Source organism: Dermatophagoides farinae, chromosome 3, assembly GCF_024713945.1.
Source record: "Dermatophagoides farinae isolate YC_2012a chromosome 3, ASM2471394v1, whole genome shotgun sequence".
Lineage (NCBI taxonomy): Eukaryota > Metazoa > Arthropoda > Arachnida > Sarcoptiformes > Pyroglyphidae > Dermatophagoides > Dermatophagoides farinae.
The window spans coordinates 3,082,523-3,099,639 of NC_134679.1; the positions used below are offsets into that span (position 1 = coordinate 3,082,523).

At 28.9% G+C, this 17,117-nt stretch overlaps 1 protein-coding gene across 6 annotated transcripts in view; it reads right to left on the reverse strand.

Moving 5' to 3' along the window:
* Positions 1–17,117, reverse strand: part of Eip74EF (Ecdysone-induced protein E74) — a 52,224-nt gene that overhangs the window by 4,672 nt on the left and 30,435 nt on the right. For all 6 annotated transcript variants that reach the window (XM_075729008.1, XM_075729006.1, XM_075729007.1 and 3 more), the window contains one exon: positions 5,981–6,691. In XM_075729008.1, coding sequence (XP_075585123.1) covers positions 5,981–6,691 — 711 coding nt within the window. The remainder of the gene's footprint in view (positions 1–5,980; positions 6,692–17,117) is intronic.

Here is a 17,117-nt window from a genome sequence, read left to right on the forward strand (position 1 = left end):
ATGTCATAGTCGAAATTGTTGATAATCATATCATATATGCATAATGGAGTAATAATGATTTATTTTAAAAATATTTTCTACTAAATAGAAACTAGAAAATGAGGATTGATATAGGAAATAAGCAAACCACAAGGTATTTACAATAATAGACAATAAATCTTGATAGACAAGAAAAAAACACCATTCTTTTATATTGTTATTTTTACCACAATAATGATGATGATTATTATTATTATTATATCCAGTTATAAAAAAATCGTATAAAAAGTGAAGAAAAAAAAATCGAGGTTATCTCCATCATTGGTATATATTCACAACCAAACATGAAAACCAATGAAATGGGGTAAAAGAAGAGAAAATGGGGAAACAAATTTTCAGCCAATTCAATCAGTCAGTCGACATAGTTTCACATAATGATGGTTTAGTTTTTTGTTTGTTTGTTTGTTTGTTTCATGAGCCCATTGTTGCAATCTTTGTTTTGATCTTTGAAAAGATCATTATATCTTGTCAGGGGAATCGTTGTTTTTTTTCTTGTTACCGAAAACAAAAACAAAAACGAATACAAAATCCATATATCGAACTGAAATGACTAATTATTGTTTGAAGAAAAAACATTTCCATTCTAGGATTTTTTTCCTCAATCAAAACCCTAATTTAAAAATGGTTTCAAGAGTAAATAAGAAATGTTTTCATAAACACAACAAAAAAAAAAGAAATGAATTTTCATATAAAGAAACTTTTTGACCTCGACCTTGCCATTTTCATAAACATTTGTTATTTTTCTTTCATCATAGAATTTTTGTTATGTCTATCATTGTGGATATCTAGTAGAATAATAATACACATAACATACACAGTCTAATAAATGAAACATTTCTGGCATTTTTTTTGCATAATATCATAACAAAATCATGAACAAACACAGAAAAGCATACAAATGGCCAAAGTATCGAAAAGACCGGAACTAACATTTATATTAATATATTCGTACATACAAAAACATAAAACAAACACATAAAGAAATATAAACTAATCGATAATAGTATCAACAAATGAAAAAATTTTTGTATTAATAATACATCTAATACTAATAACGAATTTCACTTAAACTCTTGATTTAAACATGAAAAATAATAATTATAATATAAACACAACACAACATGATCATCATTTCTGAAGCAGTTTAACACTTGAAATTTTTTTTTCTTTCTCTCTCATACCATTTTCACTACTAACATATAAACACCAAGTGGAAAAGTGTTCAACAAAAACAACAAGGATATGGTTTTGGTTTCCAAAAATAAATCAAAGAAAAAAAATCGAAAGAAAACGTCGTCGCCCTTTGACCTTATTTATGACTTATAGTGAAAAAAAAGAGAGCCAGCCAGACGATTTATCTAAATCACAGATCGACAAAATGGGGCTGGTGATGTGAGTTGTGAGAAAATTATTCATAGCCCTTTAGGAGTTTGGTGTATATATTTAGATTCGATATTTTTTTTTCCTGAGACATGAAAGGAAATCCAGTTTTTTTTGGATTCATCGTATGGATCATCAACGACAAAAAAAAGAGAAATTTTGTTTTACTGATAGCTAGAAAAACGAAACCAAACAACAACAACAAAAAATGAAAACCACCTGAAAACACAAGAGAGAAAAAACCAGAATAGTATGCATGTGGAAGATAAACTATTATCATTTTTTTCTGGTTAAGTTTCAGATTCATCGTTCGTTGTTGTTTATAAATATACACATGATTTTCGGTTTTTTTTCATCAGATCACAATTTTTCAAATTTTCCATTTTTTCTTTCTTTCTCTTTTCTTGCATAATAATAATAACATGGGTTCAAATGAAAAAGAAATCAACAAATGTAATGATATGATATGTCTTCTTTTTTTTCAACCAAAAAAAAAAAATTCCTCAAAATATCAGTCAATGTGAAATAAGAAAAAGATAATGGCCATGAAAATAACAAAAACAACAATGAACAAAAAAAACAACTTAAACATCCACACATAAACATTAGAAGGAAAAAAATCGAAAGACAGGTCGTGACCTCAAATCCTAATTTCCTTCTATGTTTTTTTACTACATAACAACAACAACAACAACAACAACAACAACAGAGACAAGTAATAATGTTTGCATGGTGTAGTTATTTTTTTTCATATACAAAACATAAACACATAAAGAAAATGATGATTGAAAATATATTTCATTTTTCCTCTTATGATTTTCTATTGTAACAAAATTCTTTTGGTTGAAAATATTTCACGATTCTGAAGAAAAAAACAATCAAAACATACATTGACTGGATGGAAAAGGAAACCACCATCGAAATCACCAATCAATGAGAATTTCAATTGAATTTGTTAGTCAATAAATTGTTTTTTTTTTCTCATTGCGGTCGAATGGATAATTACTGTTACACATATATGAAAAGAAAAATCCAGTCAACCATTTTGAAAGACGAGAAATTCATTCAACCAAATTCATCCTATGATAGGATTCCCATCTATTTAGCTTGTGTCATACTACACTTGATTTTTTATCCAAAATAAAAACATGACAAAAACAGATTGTTGCTATCATTTTCATTATTATATTATTGAATAGGGAAAAATAAAATCAGAATATTAAGATGGCACAAATATAAAATATATTTTGGCGGAAGATTTTGTTTTGTATCATTCGTATTTGAAAATGTCACGGACATATGAATTCATTCAATCCTTTCATACAAATATACAGCCAGATATTTTTAGCAACACACAACTACTACCATCATCAACATTGAAGTAGAAAATTATAATGGAGACATTCACCTTTCTATTATTGGATAATTTTTCCATTTCACCTTCAAGTTTATAACAGTGTATGTGTGTGTGTGTGTGTAAATGGTGAAAAGAGAAAAAATGGATTCAATTTAATTGAGCATTTTCATAATCATCATTATCGTCATTTCACCTTTTGTTTTGGTTAATTTCATTTCATTTTCATTTTTCTTGTGAAATGTATCTGTCAGGCCTATATTATTATCATTATGATAATTTTGTTGACGGTAGATAAATTATTTGTCCTTTTTCCTCATTCAATCGATTCTACATACATACATACATGTATAGTAATTTCGATTCGGAAAGCAGAAACAAAATTCACATATTTTTCATTATTATATATCGATTATATAAAGATTTTTTTTTCTCTCAATCTCTATGTAATAACATTTCCGTTTAAGTTGCCCATATCAACAAAAAGATTGATTGCTATTATAAATTAATTATTTGATTGATCGATTGGCATGAAAAATGGACCCAAACACACATACACACACAAACACACGAATAGGTGTGATTGGCCATTTTAATATAACGGAATTAATCAGGTTGAACAAAAAATTGTATTATGTTTTGTTTTTAGTGATGATGTCTAGACTAGATAAAACACTTGTATAAACATCTTAACCGGCTTAAAGATAGTAGCTGGTTTTTTTTGCTAATTACATATTCAAACAATCGATTTCGGTAATCATTTAGCAAGGATGGTAAACAAAATCAAAACAAAAAAAAATTATTCAAAATATTTTCCACCATCAAACACCCCCAATACAATGGAAAAAAATATAACACAAGGACAGTCATGTTTTATTCGAATGAAACCAACTACAACAACAACGACAAAAGATAAATTAATTCTAATCAAAATAGAAATAAAAAAAATGGTCTAATAAAACGTCTGGATGGTGGGTAGCAAGGGGGTAATACCAACATGGTGTTTGATTATTATGTTGTCTGGGTACGTAAAAAAAGGGAGTTGATTGACCTAAAAAAATTTAACTAATTCTTTTTCAAATCTATTATAAATATATGAACACATTCATAAGAATCAACTGATGATCACTTTGAATGACTAGACGTGTTAATAATATTATTAGCATCAACGAAATCACTAGAAGAAACGAAAGAAATGAAAACTGGAAAAGTATTTAATATACCGTTACATAGATTTTTGCATAGATTCCTTTCAGAAAAATTATTTTGTTGTTTGTCTAAAATTGATTAAAATTGTTGGTGACTAGTCATTTTTTAAACATAAACAGAATTATATTATTATGAAAAAAAAGGAAAAATCAATCATTCTAAGAAATTGAATGATATTGAACAAACAAACAAACAAACAAACAAACAGGCAAACACCAACACGATTATTTTCCCTTTTTTTATATAGAACCACATTCTAATATTAACATCGTAACAAAAATGTTCTAGAGAAGCCAACGTAATAGCGCTATAGCACAATCGTTCCAATGCTAATGTCGTCAGTCGGTTTCAATGTCACTGGGTTGAATGTACCGGTGACTTTGTACGGTTTTCACCAAGGTTAAGATCATATTCATGTCGATCATATATAGCACACACACACACACACACACATACTCATACACAAACAAACAAGAAACGGCACTTTCAGATTCGATCCAAGCAACAGTGATATGAGAAATACTGCAACAGTAGTAAATTCAACAAGAAACGTATTAGAAAAAATTGTTTAATACCAGTACATGATTTGTTCTATTTACAGAACCTGCGCCATTTATAGAGGTCATCATGATCATCATTCAGTATTCTCAATCTTTTTTTGTTTTGTTTTGTTTATTATGCTTAAAACGTTAAACTATTCCTGTGTATATCTGTGCGGATATATTACTACTATGATTTGAACATTTTTTTTCAAGTTCAAAATCACTACAAACATAAAACAAACAAACAAACAAAAAAAGTTATTTGATCAAATTCTTTTGAATATCGGGTGTAGAGAAATAAATATTTAAAAAAAACTAAGAATCATATATATATTTGTTAAGAATGTAAATATATGCTATATAGACATTCGATGATCCAATACATTTTATAATAATTAAAAAAAAAATTTCATCATTTTTATGAACCATGTATCGAAATTGTAACAAAGAATGCAAACAAAACAAAAACAAAAATAAGCAACAAGAAGAGAAAACTGTAGCTATCAACCAAACATTTATTCATGACCCGTTGCAATCACCCGTTTCACGGAAACATCTGCACAAAACATTTGTATAGGAAAACAACATATTGATAAAATGGAATTTTATTCACGAATTCTGGCTACATATACACGACTTTGTTTTTTTTGTTGTTTTTTTATTTTTTGTTGTTTTGCCAAAATATAAACACAATGTGTTTTCGATACGCTTCTGGGCGTCATCTATCATCAGTTCATAAGAAAAACAGAATAATGAGAAAAAAGGCTAAACAGAATCATGATAATATATAAAAAATCGATTCACAAAATAAAAATGGAGAGAAACCAAACCGACGATTGTGTTATTCGGATTTTTTTCCCTTTTGTTGTTGTTGCTATGCCAAGTTTGGCTACTATAGATGATAGAAAATGAAAATTTATATCAACCGAGCGTCTTATATAAATGTAGAACAATCAATTGTCATCATCAAAATAGTCGGACAAATGAAGAACGGAAATTAGCAACAATAACAAAAAAAAATAAGCAAAAAATTGCAAAATCGACAACAAAACAGCAAGAAAAATGAAATGACCGAAATCTTTTTGCGTGAACCGGAAAAGACTCATTTCCATCATTGTCAGTTGGTGTCGATGATCAATGTCAGCAATACTAGCGTCAATTAATCGAATCGGATGATTTTATCAAAACCGGATATTCAAGGCACCATAAGAAAATTGGATCCAATATGACTATATTTTACCAACACAGTAGGATAGAATCGGTCGCTTTATATCGATGAATATAAATGATGATAACGGAAATCAAAAATGATATTAGCCTATCTAATAAGATCGTATTGTCATTGTTGATAATTTCTCTTGTTTAGTTTCTTATGACGGAAATCTCAAGTGGAAACTATGCCGTTTCATCATTTATTTTATCTACAGTAATCGATATGAATTATTATTAAACTTACATTGCGTCGAACTAGTTGGCCCAGAATTGCCGGATGCTGATGCTGTGCCTCCAGAAGTGGAAGCAGCAGCCACGGCAGAAGAATTTTGTTGTTGAGACCGTGGTTGTCCATAATAAAATGGACTCTGTTGATACGATTGTTGTTGCTGTTGTTGATGATGATGGTGATGATTTTGTTCATCATTCGAACTGTAATGGGAATCTACATCGCTAACGCCAGAATCAGCAGGTGATGGTGGTAATGGACTATTGGTTGTAGGTGTTGCCCCTGATGTTGATGATGATGTCGTTGCCGTATGATGACGATTTGTAGGTGACCAACGATTATTTGATATTGTTTGATGATGATGTAATTGATGACTCAAATGATGTAAATGATGAGGATGATGGTGGCCACTATGATGGCCAGAATGATGTGTACCAGATGCATGTTGATGATGTTGTTGAAGTATATTTTGTAATAGATTCGTTGTGGCAGCGGTTGCCGCTGTCGATGTTGATGATGATGACGATCCACTTGAACCATTCAGAACGACCAGATTTTGTTTATTGATATTTGTTGTCGATGTTGATGATGATGAATTGGATTTAGTCACAGCTACTGCCGTAGTCGTCGATGATGATGATGATGGTGATGATGAAGTGGATGACGGTGATAAAGAATTTGATGAGGAACTAGCCAATTCCGAAGAACTTGGTTCACATCCATCAACTATTGAAAGAGAGAAAAAAAATCAATGAATATTAAATATAAATTTTCAGTTTTAAGATTATTTAAATTCAAGAGAAAAAAAATTGTTTCAAGTTAAGTAATTGACCTTAACCTTGGAAAGCTCATTAATCCCGTATATTATTGTCGTGATTCATGACGACTTGATTATTTTCATAATTTTTTGTTGTTGTTGTTGTTGTTGTTTTGTTTGTTCCAGAATGGCCTTGGCATTTTAAGATATATCTGTATCTGTATGTGCGTGTGTGTGTGTGTGTGTATGAAACATGTAACGAAAATTGTACATTCATTATGTGTTGTTGACCTAATCCAAAAGTAGAAGCCATAAGATTGTATATAGAAACAATTTTATTCGACTAAATAAGTAATAATCCTACTAAAATTTGATCATCATCTGGAAACAACATCCTCTATTTTTCCAAAAAAAAAACATTAAGGATTCATTCTATTTTATCCAAAATCACAGTATTATACAATTAATTTTTTCTAGTTATAATGCCCTAATTCCTATTTTTTTTTTTTTTTGAGAAAGATGCATTTGCTGTTGATGCTGCTGGCTTTTTTTCTGATACAAAAAAAACAACAATCAAACAAACGATATATAAACAAGCTATAGCTACAGATCAAGGTTACGTGACAATAAACCGGAGAGAGAGAGATGAAAAAAAGTGTCTAAATTTCCAAATTCAGTCTCTCGCTCTTGTCGTTGATGATAATATCCAGCTTGTGTATGTGTGTGTGTGTATGCGTTTGTTGGAAAATAACCGACAACAATAGGAAACTCTATCATCTAGATCTGTATGAAGCGTGTGTGTATGTGTGGGGAGGAATTTGCATGAATCCTGTGTGTATGAGTGTGTCAGTGTGTAACATTCAGTATCAAGAGTAAAGCACCATCATCAATAGTTGTATGACGTGGTGACCTCAATTTATGTATGTCTAAGTTTGAGGTCACAAATATATCTATGTGTCAATAATAAGTTTTCATTTCTAATCATAAGAAGCAGAAGCTCATATTAATAAAAATGAATAGAAAAACGTTTCGTTTCGCAGATTTTCGATATATGACTGTTTTTTTTTGCTACTGATTTCCTTTTTTGAATTAAAACTACCACTGTTGTTGTTGGAAACAAGTCGGAAATTTTTTTTTTCATTTTTAGTCAACACAACCGTCAATAGCCGGTAGTAAGGACAATATTATGGATGAAATTCATCACGTTAGCCTTGATAATGAACGATGACAATGAATGAAACGAAACGAACCAAAAAAAAAAAAAAAAAAAAAAAAAAAAAAAAACAGACAATGAAATGGACTACCACAACAGCAATGACCGGGAAGTAGAAAAAGTGAAAGTTTTCAACAACAATTTCCATTCTAATGAAACAAACGCGTTTGACCCGGGTCAATCACGCGAGCCTGGTATGCTAAAAGTATCGATTGAAAAAAAACTTCAAAACAATAATAAACAAACAATATTTATCCGAATTTTATTTAAAAAAAAATGAAAAATTCAACCTTAATTCAAGTTCATATTTGATTTGATTTTGATCAAATATCCAAAAAAAAGAGATCATTACATTTTTTTCATGTTTTCTTTTTGATCGATGATTCCAAGGACTTGTGATGATGATTCGATTCAGGATCCAATGGAAATGGAAAGAAAAAAAAATTTCTGTGACATTGACACTGAAACTCTATGCTTGTGTGTGTGTGTGTGTGTGTGTGTGTGTGTGTGTCAATGTCGACATTGAATAATACATTTTATCGAATCAAAAAAAAAAAAAAAAAAAAAGAGAACGGAACCTCGAAACTTGAATTTATATAAATATGGGCAAGCAGCTGCTGTGTTATACTTTTTTTTCCAAATGATCAAGAGAGCAAAAAAAGAAATGAAATTTAAAAAAAAATAAGATGGGAGCAGGTCAATGGAACACCCGGTCGCCTATGCTTATATGTTATTTGCCAATTTTTTTTTGTATTGTACATATACAAGCTATTTGAAATAAATGAATGAATGAATTCAATGAACAATTGAGCAATTTTGGTAGAGAAACCCGAAGCATGTCACACACACACACACACACACACAAATGAAAAATCCATCAATGATCTAAGCAACAAAATTTAAAACAAGATTGAAAGAAATTGAGAGAAAAAGAAAAGACAATCAAATTGGAACGAGGAAAAAAAAAACAACAACTACAACAACAATTGTTATATAGTGAAAAAAAGAAGCCAAGTTACAATTCCTAATAAACATTGGTCATCAAAGAAAAAAAATGAATGAATGCATGAATGATCTAGTTTTAAATCTTTGTTGTTGTTGCTGTTGTTGTTCTGAGAAAAGAACAAATTTCAAGTTCACCATGCTTTTTATTTTTAATTTTCTCTATTTTATATATTGATTTTGATATGATATTTTTTTTTCGTAAATTGATTTGTCGTTACGCCATCCGTATATTTGCATATTTTTTTTCTCCAATTCACAAATATATGGCCCATATTCGGATTGAATTAATGAATGAATTGAAAGAGTTATATGTTTGATATAATTAAATTGATTTTTGTGCAATTGTAATCGATTGATACACATATATATATTTATTCTATAAAGGTGAATGCAAGAAAAAACAAACAAACAAACTTTACTTGAATTTTTATAATAATGATTCGTGAAATTCATTAATTTGAATTTCATTCGTTTTTTTTTTTTTGAAAACACATCATCATCATTTGTATGATTGAAGTAAAGTTATAAAAAAAAACTTACTTTGCTCCAAACAAACACATAAAAACATACGCGTTAAAATATATCACTAAAAAAAACTTTTCTTTTTTTTTTGTTATTTGCTTGTAATACGGGACCTTGAATTGGGTCGATGGCACCGGAACTTCCAACACATAAGCTATCTGACTACATGTACATAAATGATGATCGCATACGCATATGAAAATCGATGTATGCATATATAAACTCTATATAACGCACACATACACAAAATTTCCATCAAAAAAGAGAATTCATGATCAAGGACAAGCATAGCATCATCAAGAATGTGAAAACAAGTAGTTGAATTATTTTTTTTTGTTTCTTGTTCATCAAAAAAATATATAGAAAGAATGAATGTGAATAAAAATATTTCGGAACAAATTGATTCAATTGAGATTGATTTTTGTGTGAGTGTGAGAGAGAGAGGGACAGAGAGAAAGAGAAAAAAAAATAGTTGTAAATTATCAGATTGATGACGCCGACGCTGATCATTCATAGCTAAAATTGTAATATGTGATATATGCCCAACGATATATCGGATACATTGTGAAACGGTTGGATCATGAATTTTTTTTTTTTTTTTGTTCACTTGTTTCATATAATCATCGATAATCAATGATTTTTCTTAAAGAGCAATCTTATTTATACACGCACACACACAATAAGATTGTTTTAACACATTTGTTAAGATTATTACTGTTATTTTTTACCTTAAATTATGGTAAAAAAAAGCAGTTCATGACTTATGATAGTTAGAAGAAAGAAAAAAAAACATCCAAAACATAATAATAATGATGATGATGATGATGATGAGGCGATTTTTTTTCCTATTTTCATTTTTTTTTTTACATCAACAATCCGTTTTTTTGATCACTGATAATTGAGTGAACGTTAGGGACATGTTATTATTATTATACAACTATATGTTGATTGGAATGAATGCCAAAATTTCGTATCTATCATTCATATTTATATGTGTGTGTAATAGTTATCTAGTTCAAGTTCAAGGCGAAAAAAAAATTGAAATCATTTTTTTTCACTTTCAATTAATGATTCTTTTTTTTATGGAGTTACATACATGCACAGCATATAATTTTTCTAATCAATCAAGAAGAACAAGAAAATAGAGGCACCACACATACACTAATTTCCAGTACTTGCTAGAATACATGACCGATGCTTATAAAATACTCCCCCCGCATTAATAACCCTACGTTATATTTTTTTTTTTTTTTTTTTTATATAAAAATTTCTTTTTTTATGCTATTATTGTGAATATTTCATTATTATTTTCATTTTTTTTTTTTTTTTTTTTTTTTTTTTTTTGTTATTTTGATTTTTTATTTTCTCTTTTTCATTTTTGTACTACTCTTATTATATCTTTCTTCATTTACGTACCTCTAGTGTATTTTTCTAGTTCTAGAGGTCTTTCCAAATAAAACCATTATTATTATTATTATTATTACCACACATACACACACACATATTGAAGAATGGACCCCTTTTTTTCTCGAATAAACGGAAATTCCACAGAAATGGACCTCCACATGCTACTAAATGGTAATATTTTGTTGGTTATTAAATGTGGTGTTTCAAAACAATTTCTGATGAATCGGCAAAAATAATCAACTACGACAATGAAGACGACTAAGTAGACAATTTTATAATTTTTTTTTGCGACAATTTTATTTATATCCCAAGTATATAATAATAATAATAATACAGATACAGATATAAATCTCATTCCATATATATATGTACATATATATGATAACTGTAATATTATCGGGAATTTTTGTTTTGGTTGTTGTTGTTGTTTCTACGTGGAAAAAAAACGTTGTAATCATAAGATATTAGATGCCTTCCACCAATTTCAATTTATGAAATAAATAAAAAAAAAACTTTAGAGGAAATAACAACTTGTAGACAAATTGTTGATGCCAAATTATATTATAGTACATACAAACACACATATACATGGCAAGATATTCTACTGCATATACACCGTTAAAATACAATATACAGTTATATTGCATTACATCAATATATTATTAACGTATTGACTACCAAACGACTCATTTGTGAGCAGCTCAAAGTTTCTTCCATAGTACCAGCGGTTCATATGTAAGCCACGAGTATATCTTTATTTTTTGGCAATAGTTTTTGTGATTTTATTCCGAGATGTTTCATATATTTTATGAAGAATTCTTGACTAATATGTAGGCCAAATGGTTTTTAAAGTGAAATTTTATAGAATATATGTAGAATTAATGGATTAGGACTCATTTAAAAAAAAATTTGAAAATGGATGATTCATTCAACCTTTTGTAATGTCAAAATTTACAACGTAATAAAAACAACATTCCCTTTTAAGGATTTGCTTTCAACCACACACAAAAACTTTCTCTCTCTCTCTCTTTCTCTTTTCATATCGCTGATCTGGGAAAAAATTGAAATTCAAAAAAAAGAAATCGTCATCATCATCATAATCAGGAGGATAGAATTGCCCAAATAACAGATTGGAAAACAAAAACAACAAATCAACAACGGAATTATCTTCGTCCATCATTATCATCTAAACAATGTCATTGTTTGTGAATGAAAAAAAAAATACAGGAAATGTTTTTTTCCCAAAAAACCATTGTTTAGAAAAAAAAATTGGAAAAACAAACATTTTGATATAGAATAATTAATTTTTTTTTCAAAGTCAAGTTCAAGAACATATAATTTCAATTTAGATTTAACCATACACACATGTATAGTATATAAAATAGAAATTCCCTATGACAGAGTTATGGAAAACCTTGTCGATCGATTGATTGTGATTGGATACAATTGGTATTTATGCATGTGTGTCTGAGTTTTGGCGTCAACAAAAAATAAAAACTCCAATCAAACCATAAATGACATTGTCTGTGTGTTTGTGCGTGTCTGCTATATCCTATCAACATTCTAACGCATTCTTATACAAACAAAAAGCAACAATCTATTTGATGAATAAAAATTGCAAAAATTGATTTATCACAAAGGAAAACAAAAACAAAAACAAAAAAAAAAAAAAAAATTTTGCGGATGTCTTTTCTATTGGCTATTAAATGGCCGTTATCATTATTGACAGTGGCAATAGATAGAAGTAGCAGCAATAATAATGATCCAATGATGATTAATGTAGGTTGTAGTAATGTAGTAAAAGGTTCATGTAATTAGCCAGAAAAAAAGCATCCATCATTAAATTAAACAGATTCAAGATATACACACCACACAAAAAAAACTACAAAATTTACAAAAAAAAAAAAAAACAACAAGACGTTATTTGATCGTGCGTATTTTTTGACCCTGGAGAAAATACACATGCTATGTGAAAATATACAACAAATTTATCATCATCAGGTAGGCAATAATGTAATTCATGCATGGATGCCATTTCCTTAAGGATGTGATTCTTCATTTCTTTTTCTCACTCTTTTTACACTCTCACTGTCATTGACATGAGAGGCGAATGATAAGAAATTTAATTACTCAGATGAGGAATTTCAAAATGATAAAAACATTATTTTTCTCATGTCACAAACATATACATAGAAAAATATATACATTATATGATAGAGAATTCAGTAATTCAAATTTTTCGGGTAAAGAATTTTATTTTTACCACTAATATACACATATAGACATACAACATTACATTATCCATTCAAATGATTAGCAGACATTATTTTAAAATCGTTAGATAACCAATAATCTGCATACGGAAATGACAGACATATTTCAGTTAAAATGTCCCTTGGCACATAGATCAATTTTTGTAGAAATTCTTTATCAGAAAAATTTTTCCATACATGGAAAAAAAGGAAAAATTTACAATTGAAAAACGTAATAAAAACTTCACAACAAACATGATTCGAATGCATGCAACATTTTTTTTCCAACAAGTGACGTGTTTTGTTTGTTTGTTGGTTGAAGGAATTTATCATAACCAGAAAACACAGGATTTTTGGATAAAGGGTGTGTTTACATTATAACACCCAAATAGACAATATAGAGAGAAAAAAAATGATAATTATAATTGCTCTTGGGATATGATCCAAAAAGGTTTGAGTCATATTAATATGTGATATAGAAAATGCATTCATTTATACATTGTAATAGTCATCGCCAATCATCGATAATGTTGGCTGCTTTTGTATGACATATATATTTATAAAGGAAGTAAATAAGCAAAGAAAAAAAAATGCACTAAAAACATCAATTTCAATGTCTTGAGAGGCATTAAAAATGATGCAATCACATCCAACCGTACACAAAGAATACACTAATGATGAATTTATACGCCAAACATTACAACAACAACAACATCTACGGTGAATGTTTTTCAGACAAATAGATATATTATGACAATGATTGTATGATGGCAATGAAAAACAAAATCGGATGATACGGATATTGGTAAATGTATGAAAATAAAAAACAAAATAAAAAGCTAAAATAAGAAGAAGAAATCCTTGGAAGGAAATCAAGTCATACTATACAATAACTAAGGAAGCGAATAACGGATACAATCGACATTCATTAACGTTCACGTCATTTTTACATCGATATAAATGTATTTGTGTGTGTGTGTTTCAATAGTGAAACAATACATCTACATCACAACAATCGACAACTATTCATTTACAAGAAAAAAAAAGAAAAATTATTACCTAAATATATAATGAAAATGAACGTGTTGCAAATATAGAACACAAACACACACACACCAAAGAAAGAAAAAACCAGAAAAGTTATATACAAAACGAAAAACCTTGTACTTGTTTTTGTTGTTAATATATGTAAATAAAAACTAACAATCCGCCATTTGTTGATCATCATCATCATCATCATAATTTGTAATTTCTTCTAAAATTTCAATATTCATCATGAGGCTAAAACTAGATGACGAATAGAGAGAGAGAAAGAGAGAAACAAAAAAATTATCATCACCAGGATGATCCTGTTGATCATAATAATCATCATTACAGACATTCTTAGCAATCCTGTTTTTGATTTATAGCAATTCAAGATTTCAAAATTGTTGCTATTGTAAATTTCAATCGATTATTATTATTATTATTAATATGAATACGGAAGGTCGTTTTCTTTTTCCTAATTCTTTCATAAAGATTAAGGACAAGGATAACGGTTTCTTATTTGGCCTGAATCCTTCATGTTCTTAACAGGAAAAAAAATATATTTACTATACCATCATAACAATGATGATGATGATGATGATCACGTTTACTGGTGTTGTGAATTGAAAATTTTTTTTTCAAAACAAAAATATCATTCATAGACAAATGATGGAATTATTTCGTATTTTTTATGCATAGTCATGAAGAAGAAGAAAAAAAATGTATTAAATTATTGTGTGTGTGTGTTTGTCAATTTATCTATCTCGAAAATCTGATATACATACACACAGAAATACACCAAATCACAAGATTAAAAAACATCAATCGATTATAATAATCATAATGAAAAAAACCTGATTAATGTTAAATACTTATTTCTAATCGATGAAACCGGATATGAAAAAAAATATATATTCAACCTAAAGGATTGAATTCCATCAAAAAAAAAAAAAAAAAAAAATTAGGGTTAATCACGTGGGATTTATCTAAGATGACTAAGTTTTTAAGATGAAGAATAAAATCAATTCTGTTTTCAACATATGATGATTGATTGATTGATGAATTTATTTGTTTATTTGTGAATTTTCATGTCAAAACACACCTGCAAAATGGATTAACCTGAATTACTATTTTTTTCAGTAACATTTTTCCTTGTTAACAATTTTCATATTATTTTGTATCAATAAGATTGAAATATATATAAAAAATCATAAATTAGAGCTGACCTTTCAACCCTATTTTATTTGTTTAGAGAACCAGGATGATAAAGAAACCATTGCATTGACCTAGACATTGTATTAAGGGTCAAGCATTTGAAACCACAACAACAACAATAATAATAATAATAATAATAAAAAGTTTCAACACCTGTGTTCCTATTTTGGAACATATAAAGAGGAAAACTGACTGTTCTAATATAAAACAGACAAAAGATTTTTTTTTTCTTATTGACCCTGCAGATACCGATCCAATTGGTTGAGAGATTTTATTTTTTTTTCTCCCAAAAATAGACCTAGCTTATTCTTTCATAATAATCATCATCATCATTGACACAATGGACAGGAGAATGATCAAACAACAAACAAACAATTATACATTGAAGCAGCATATAATGACAAAAAGGGTTAAGGTCGGTTGTCCTTATTTCTATTATATCTTACTAAACTATATATTTTCAATTCATTCAAATAAAAAAAAAGTTTATGAGAAAAAAACGGGGGAATAAAATCTATTTTTTGTCTTTTTAAAGATTTAAAGATGAAAGGATAAAGAAATCGTGTGTGCATGTGTGTGTGTGTCATGATAGAGAGAAAAAGAAAGAAAGAGAGCAAAAGAACTTAGCAATGATGATGATAATAATGATGAACTTGTGCTCCATTCCCCATTTAACCCACACGCCAAAAAAAAAATTCATTTTTTTTGAGTATATTTTTAAATGTATATCGAGGTCAACACCGATCGACAACCGCCAGACACCACCACTGCCATCATCATCATCAGAATTGTCTACTAAAATTTATTTTCTTCTTCTTTTTCTTCTTCGATTATCGGAAAAAACCACACATTATTTGCCATTGACATAGTTCGAGTTAAGAAACTGACAGCTATTTAGAAGAAAAAACGGTTATTCTCTCTTTTCTAGAAAGAAGGAGAGAGAGAGAAAAAAAATATCGGCGTTGCCAACCATCAAATGAAGCGATGATTTCTCTGATTTTTCTCTTTCCTTTTTTTTTATTCGTTCACTCTTTTTTCTTCTTCTTTTTCTCATTTCTAGTATGCCGGGGCTAATGAACGAAACAAGGTCACAAGAGTATCCAAATCCATACTGCTGCTACAATAACCAGCTACCACTACATATATCTACATATATCTGCATATGTATGTGAATATGTATTAATCTAACTAATCTTTGGGCGCCATATATTTGCGCCGAATCCTCAAATGAACAGACGTAAATTTTTCGGGTGGTGGTAGTTTGTGGGGAGGATGGGGGGAAGAAAAATACATTTTGACATGTATCACTTTATACGGCGCGAGATTGAAAATAAATATAAAAAAAGAACTGAAAAAAAATACATAAGGGATATAACATGTATATGAATGGAGGCGAATGATGAGAAAAAAAAGAGAAATTTTGAATGATTAACAAAAACAACAACAACAACAACAACATGAATGAATGAATGAATGAATGAATGAATGGAGAAAGAAATTAGACCAAAATATATCCAAAAATAAACCAAACACTAACATGGCTAGCTAGGTTAAAATGAATGCTGGCTACCAAATATTTCAATGGGAAAAATGATAATAATACCAGCTACTTAGTGACGTTGATGATGAATACGACAATAACAACAACAACAACAATAATAATAATATAATCATAATGAGAAAAAAAAGAAAATTTTTAGGAAAAAAAGAATAACAAAGATGATGGTAGGTGTTTTTTTTTTTGATGATAAACGA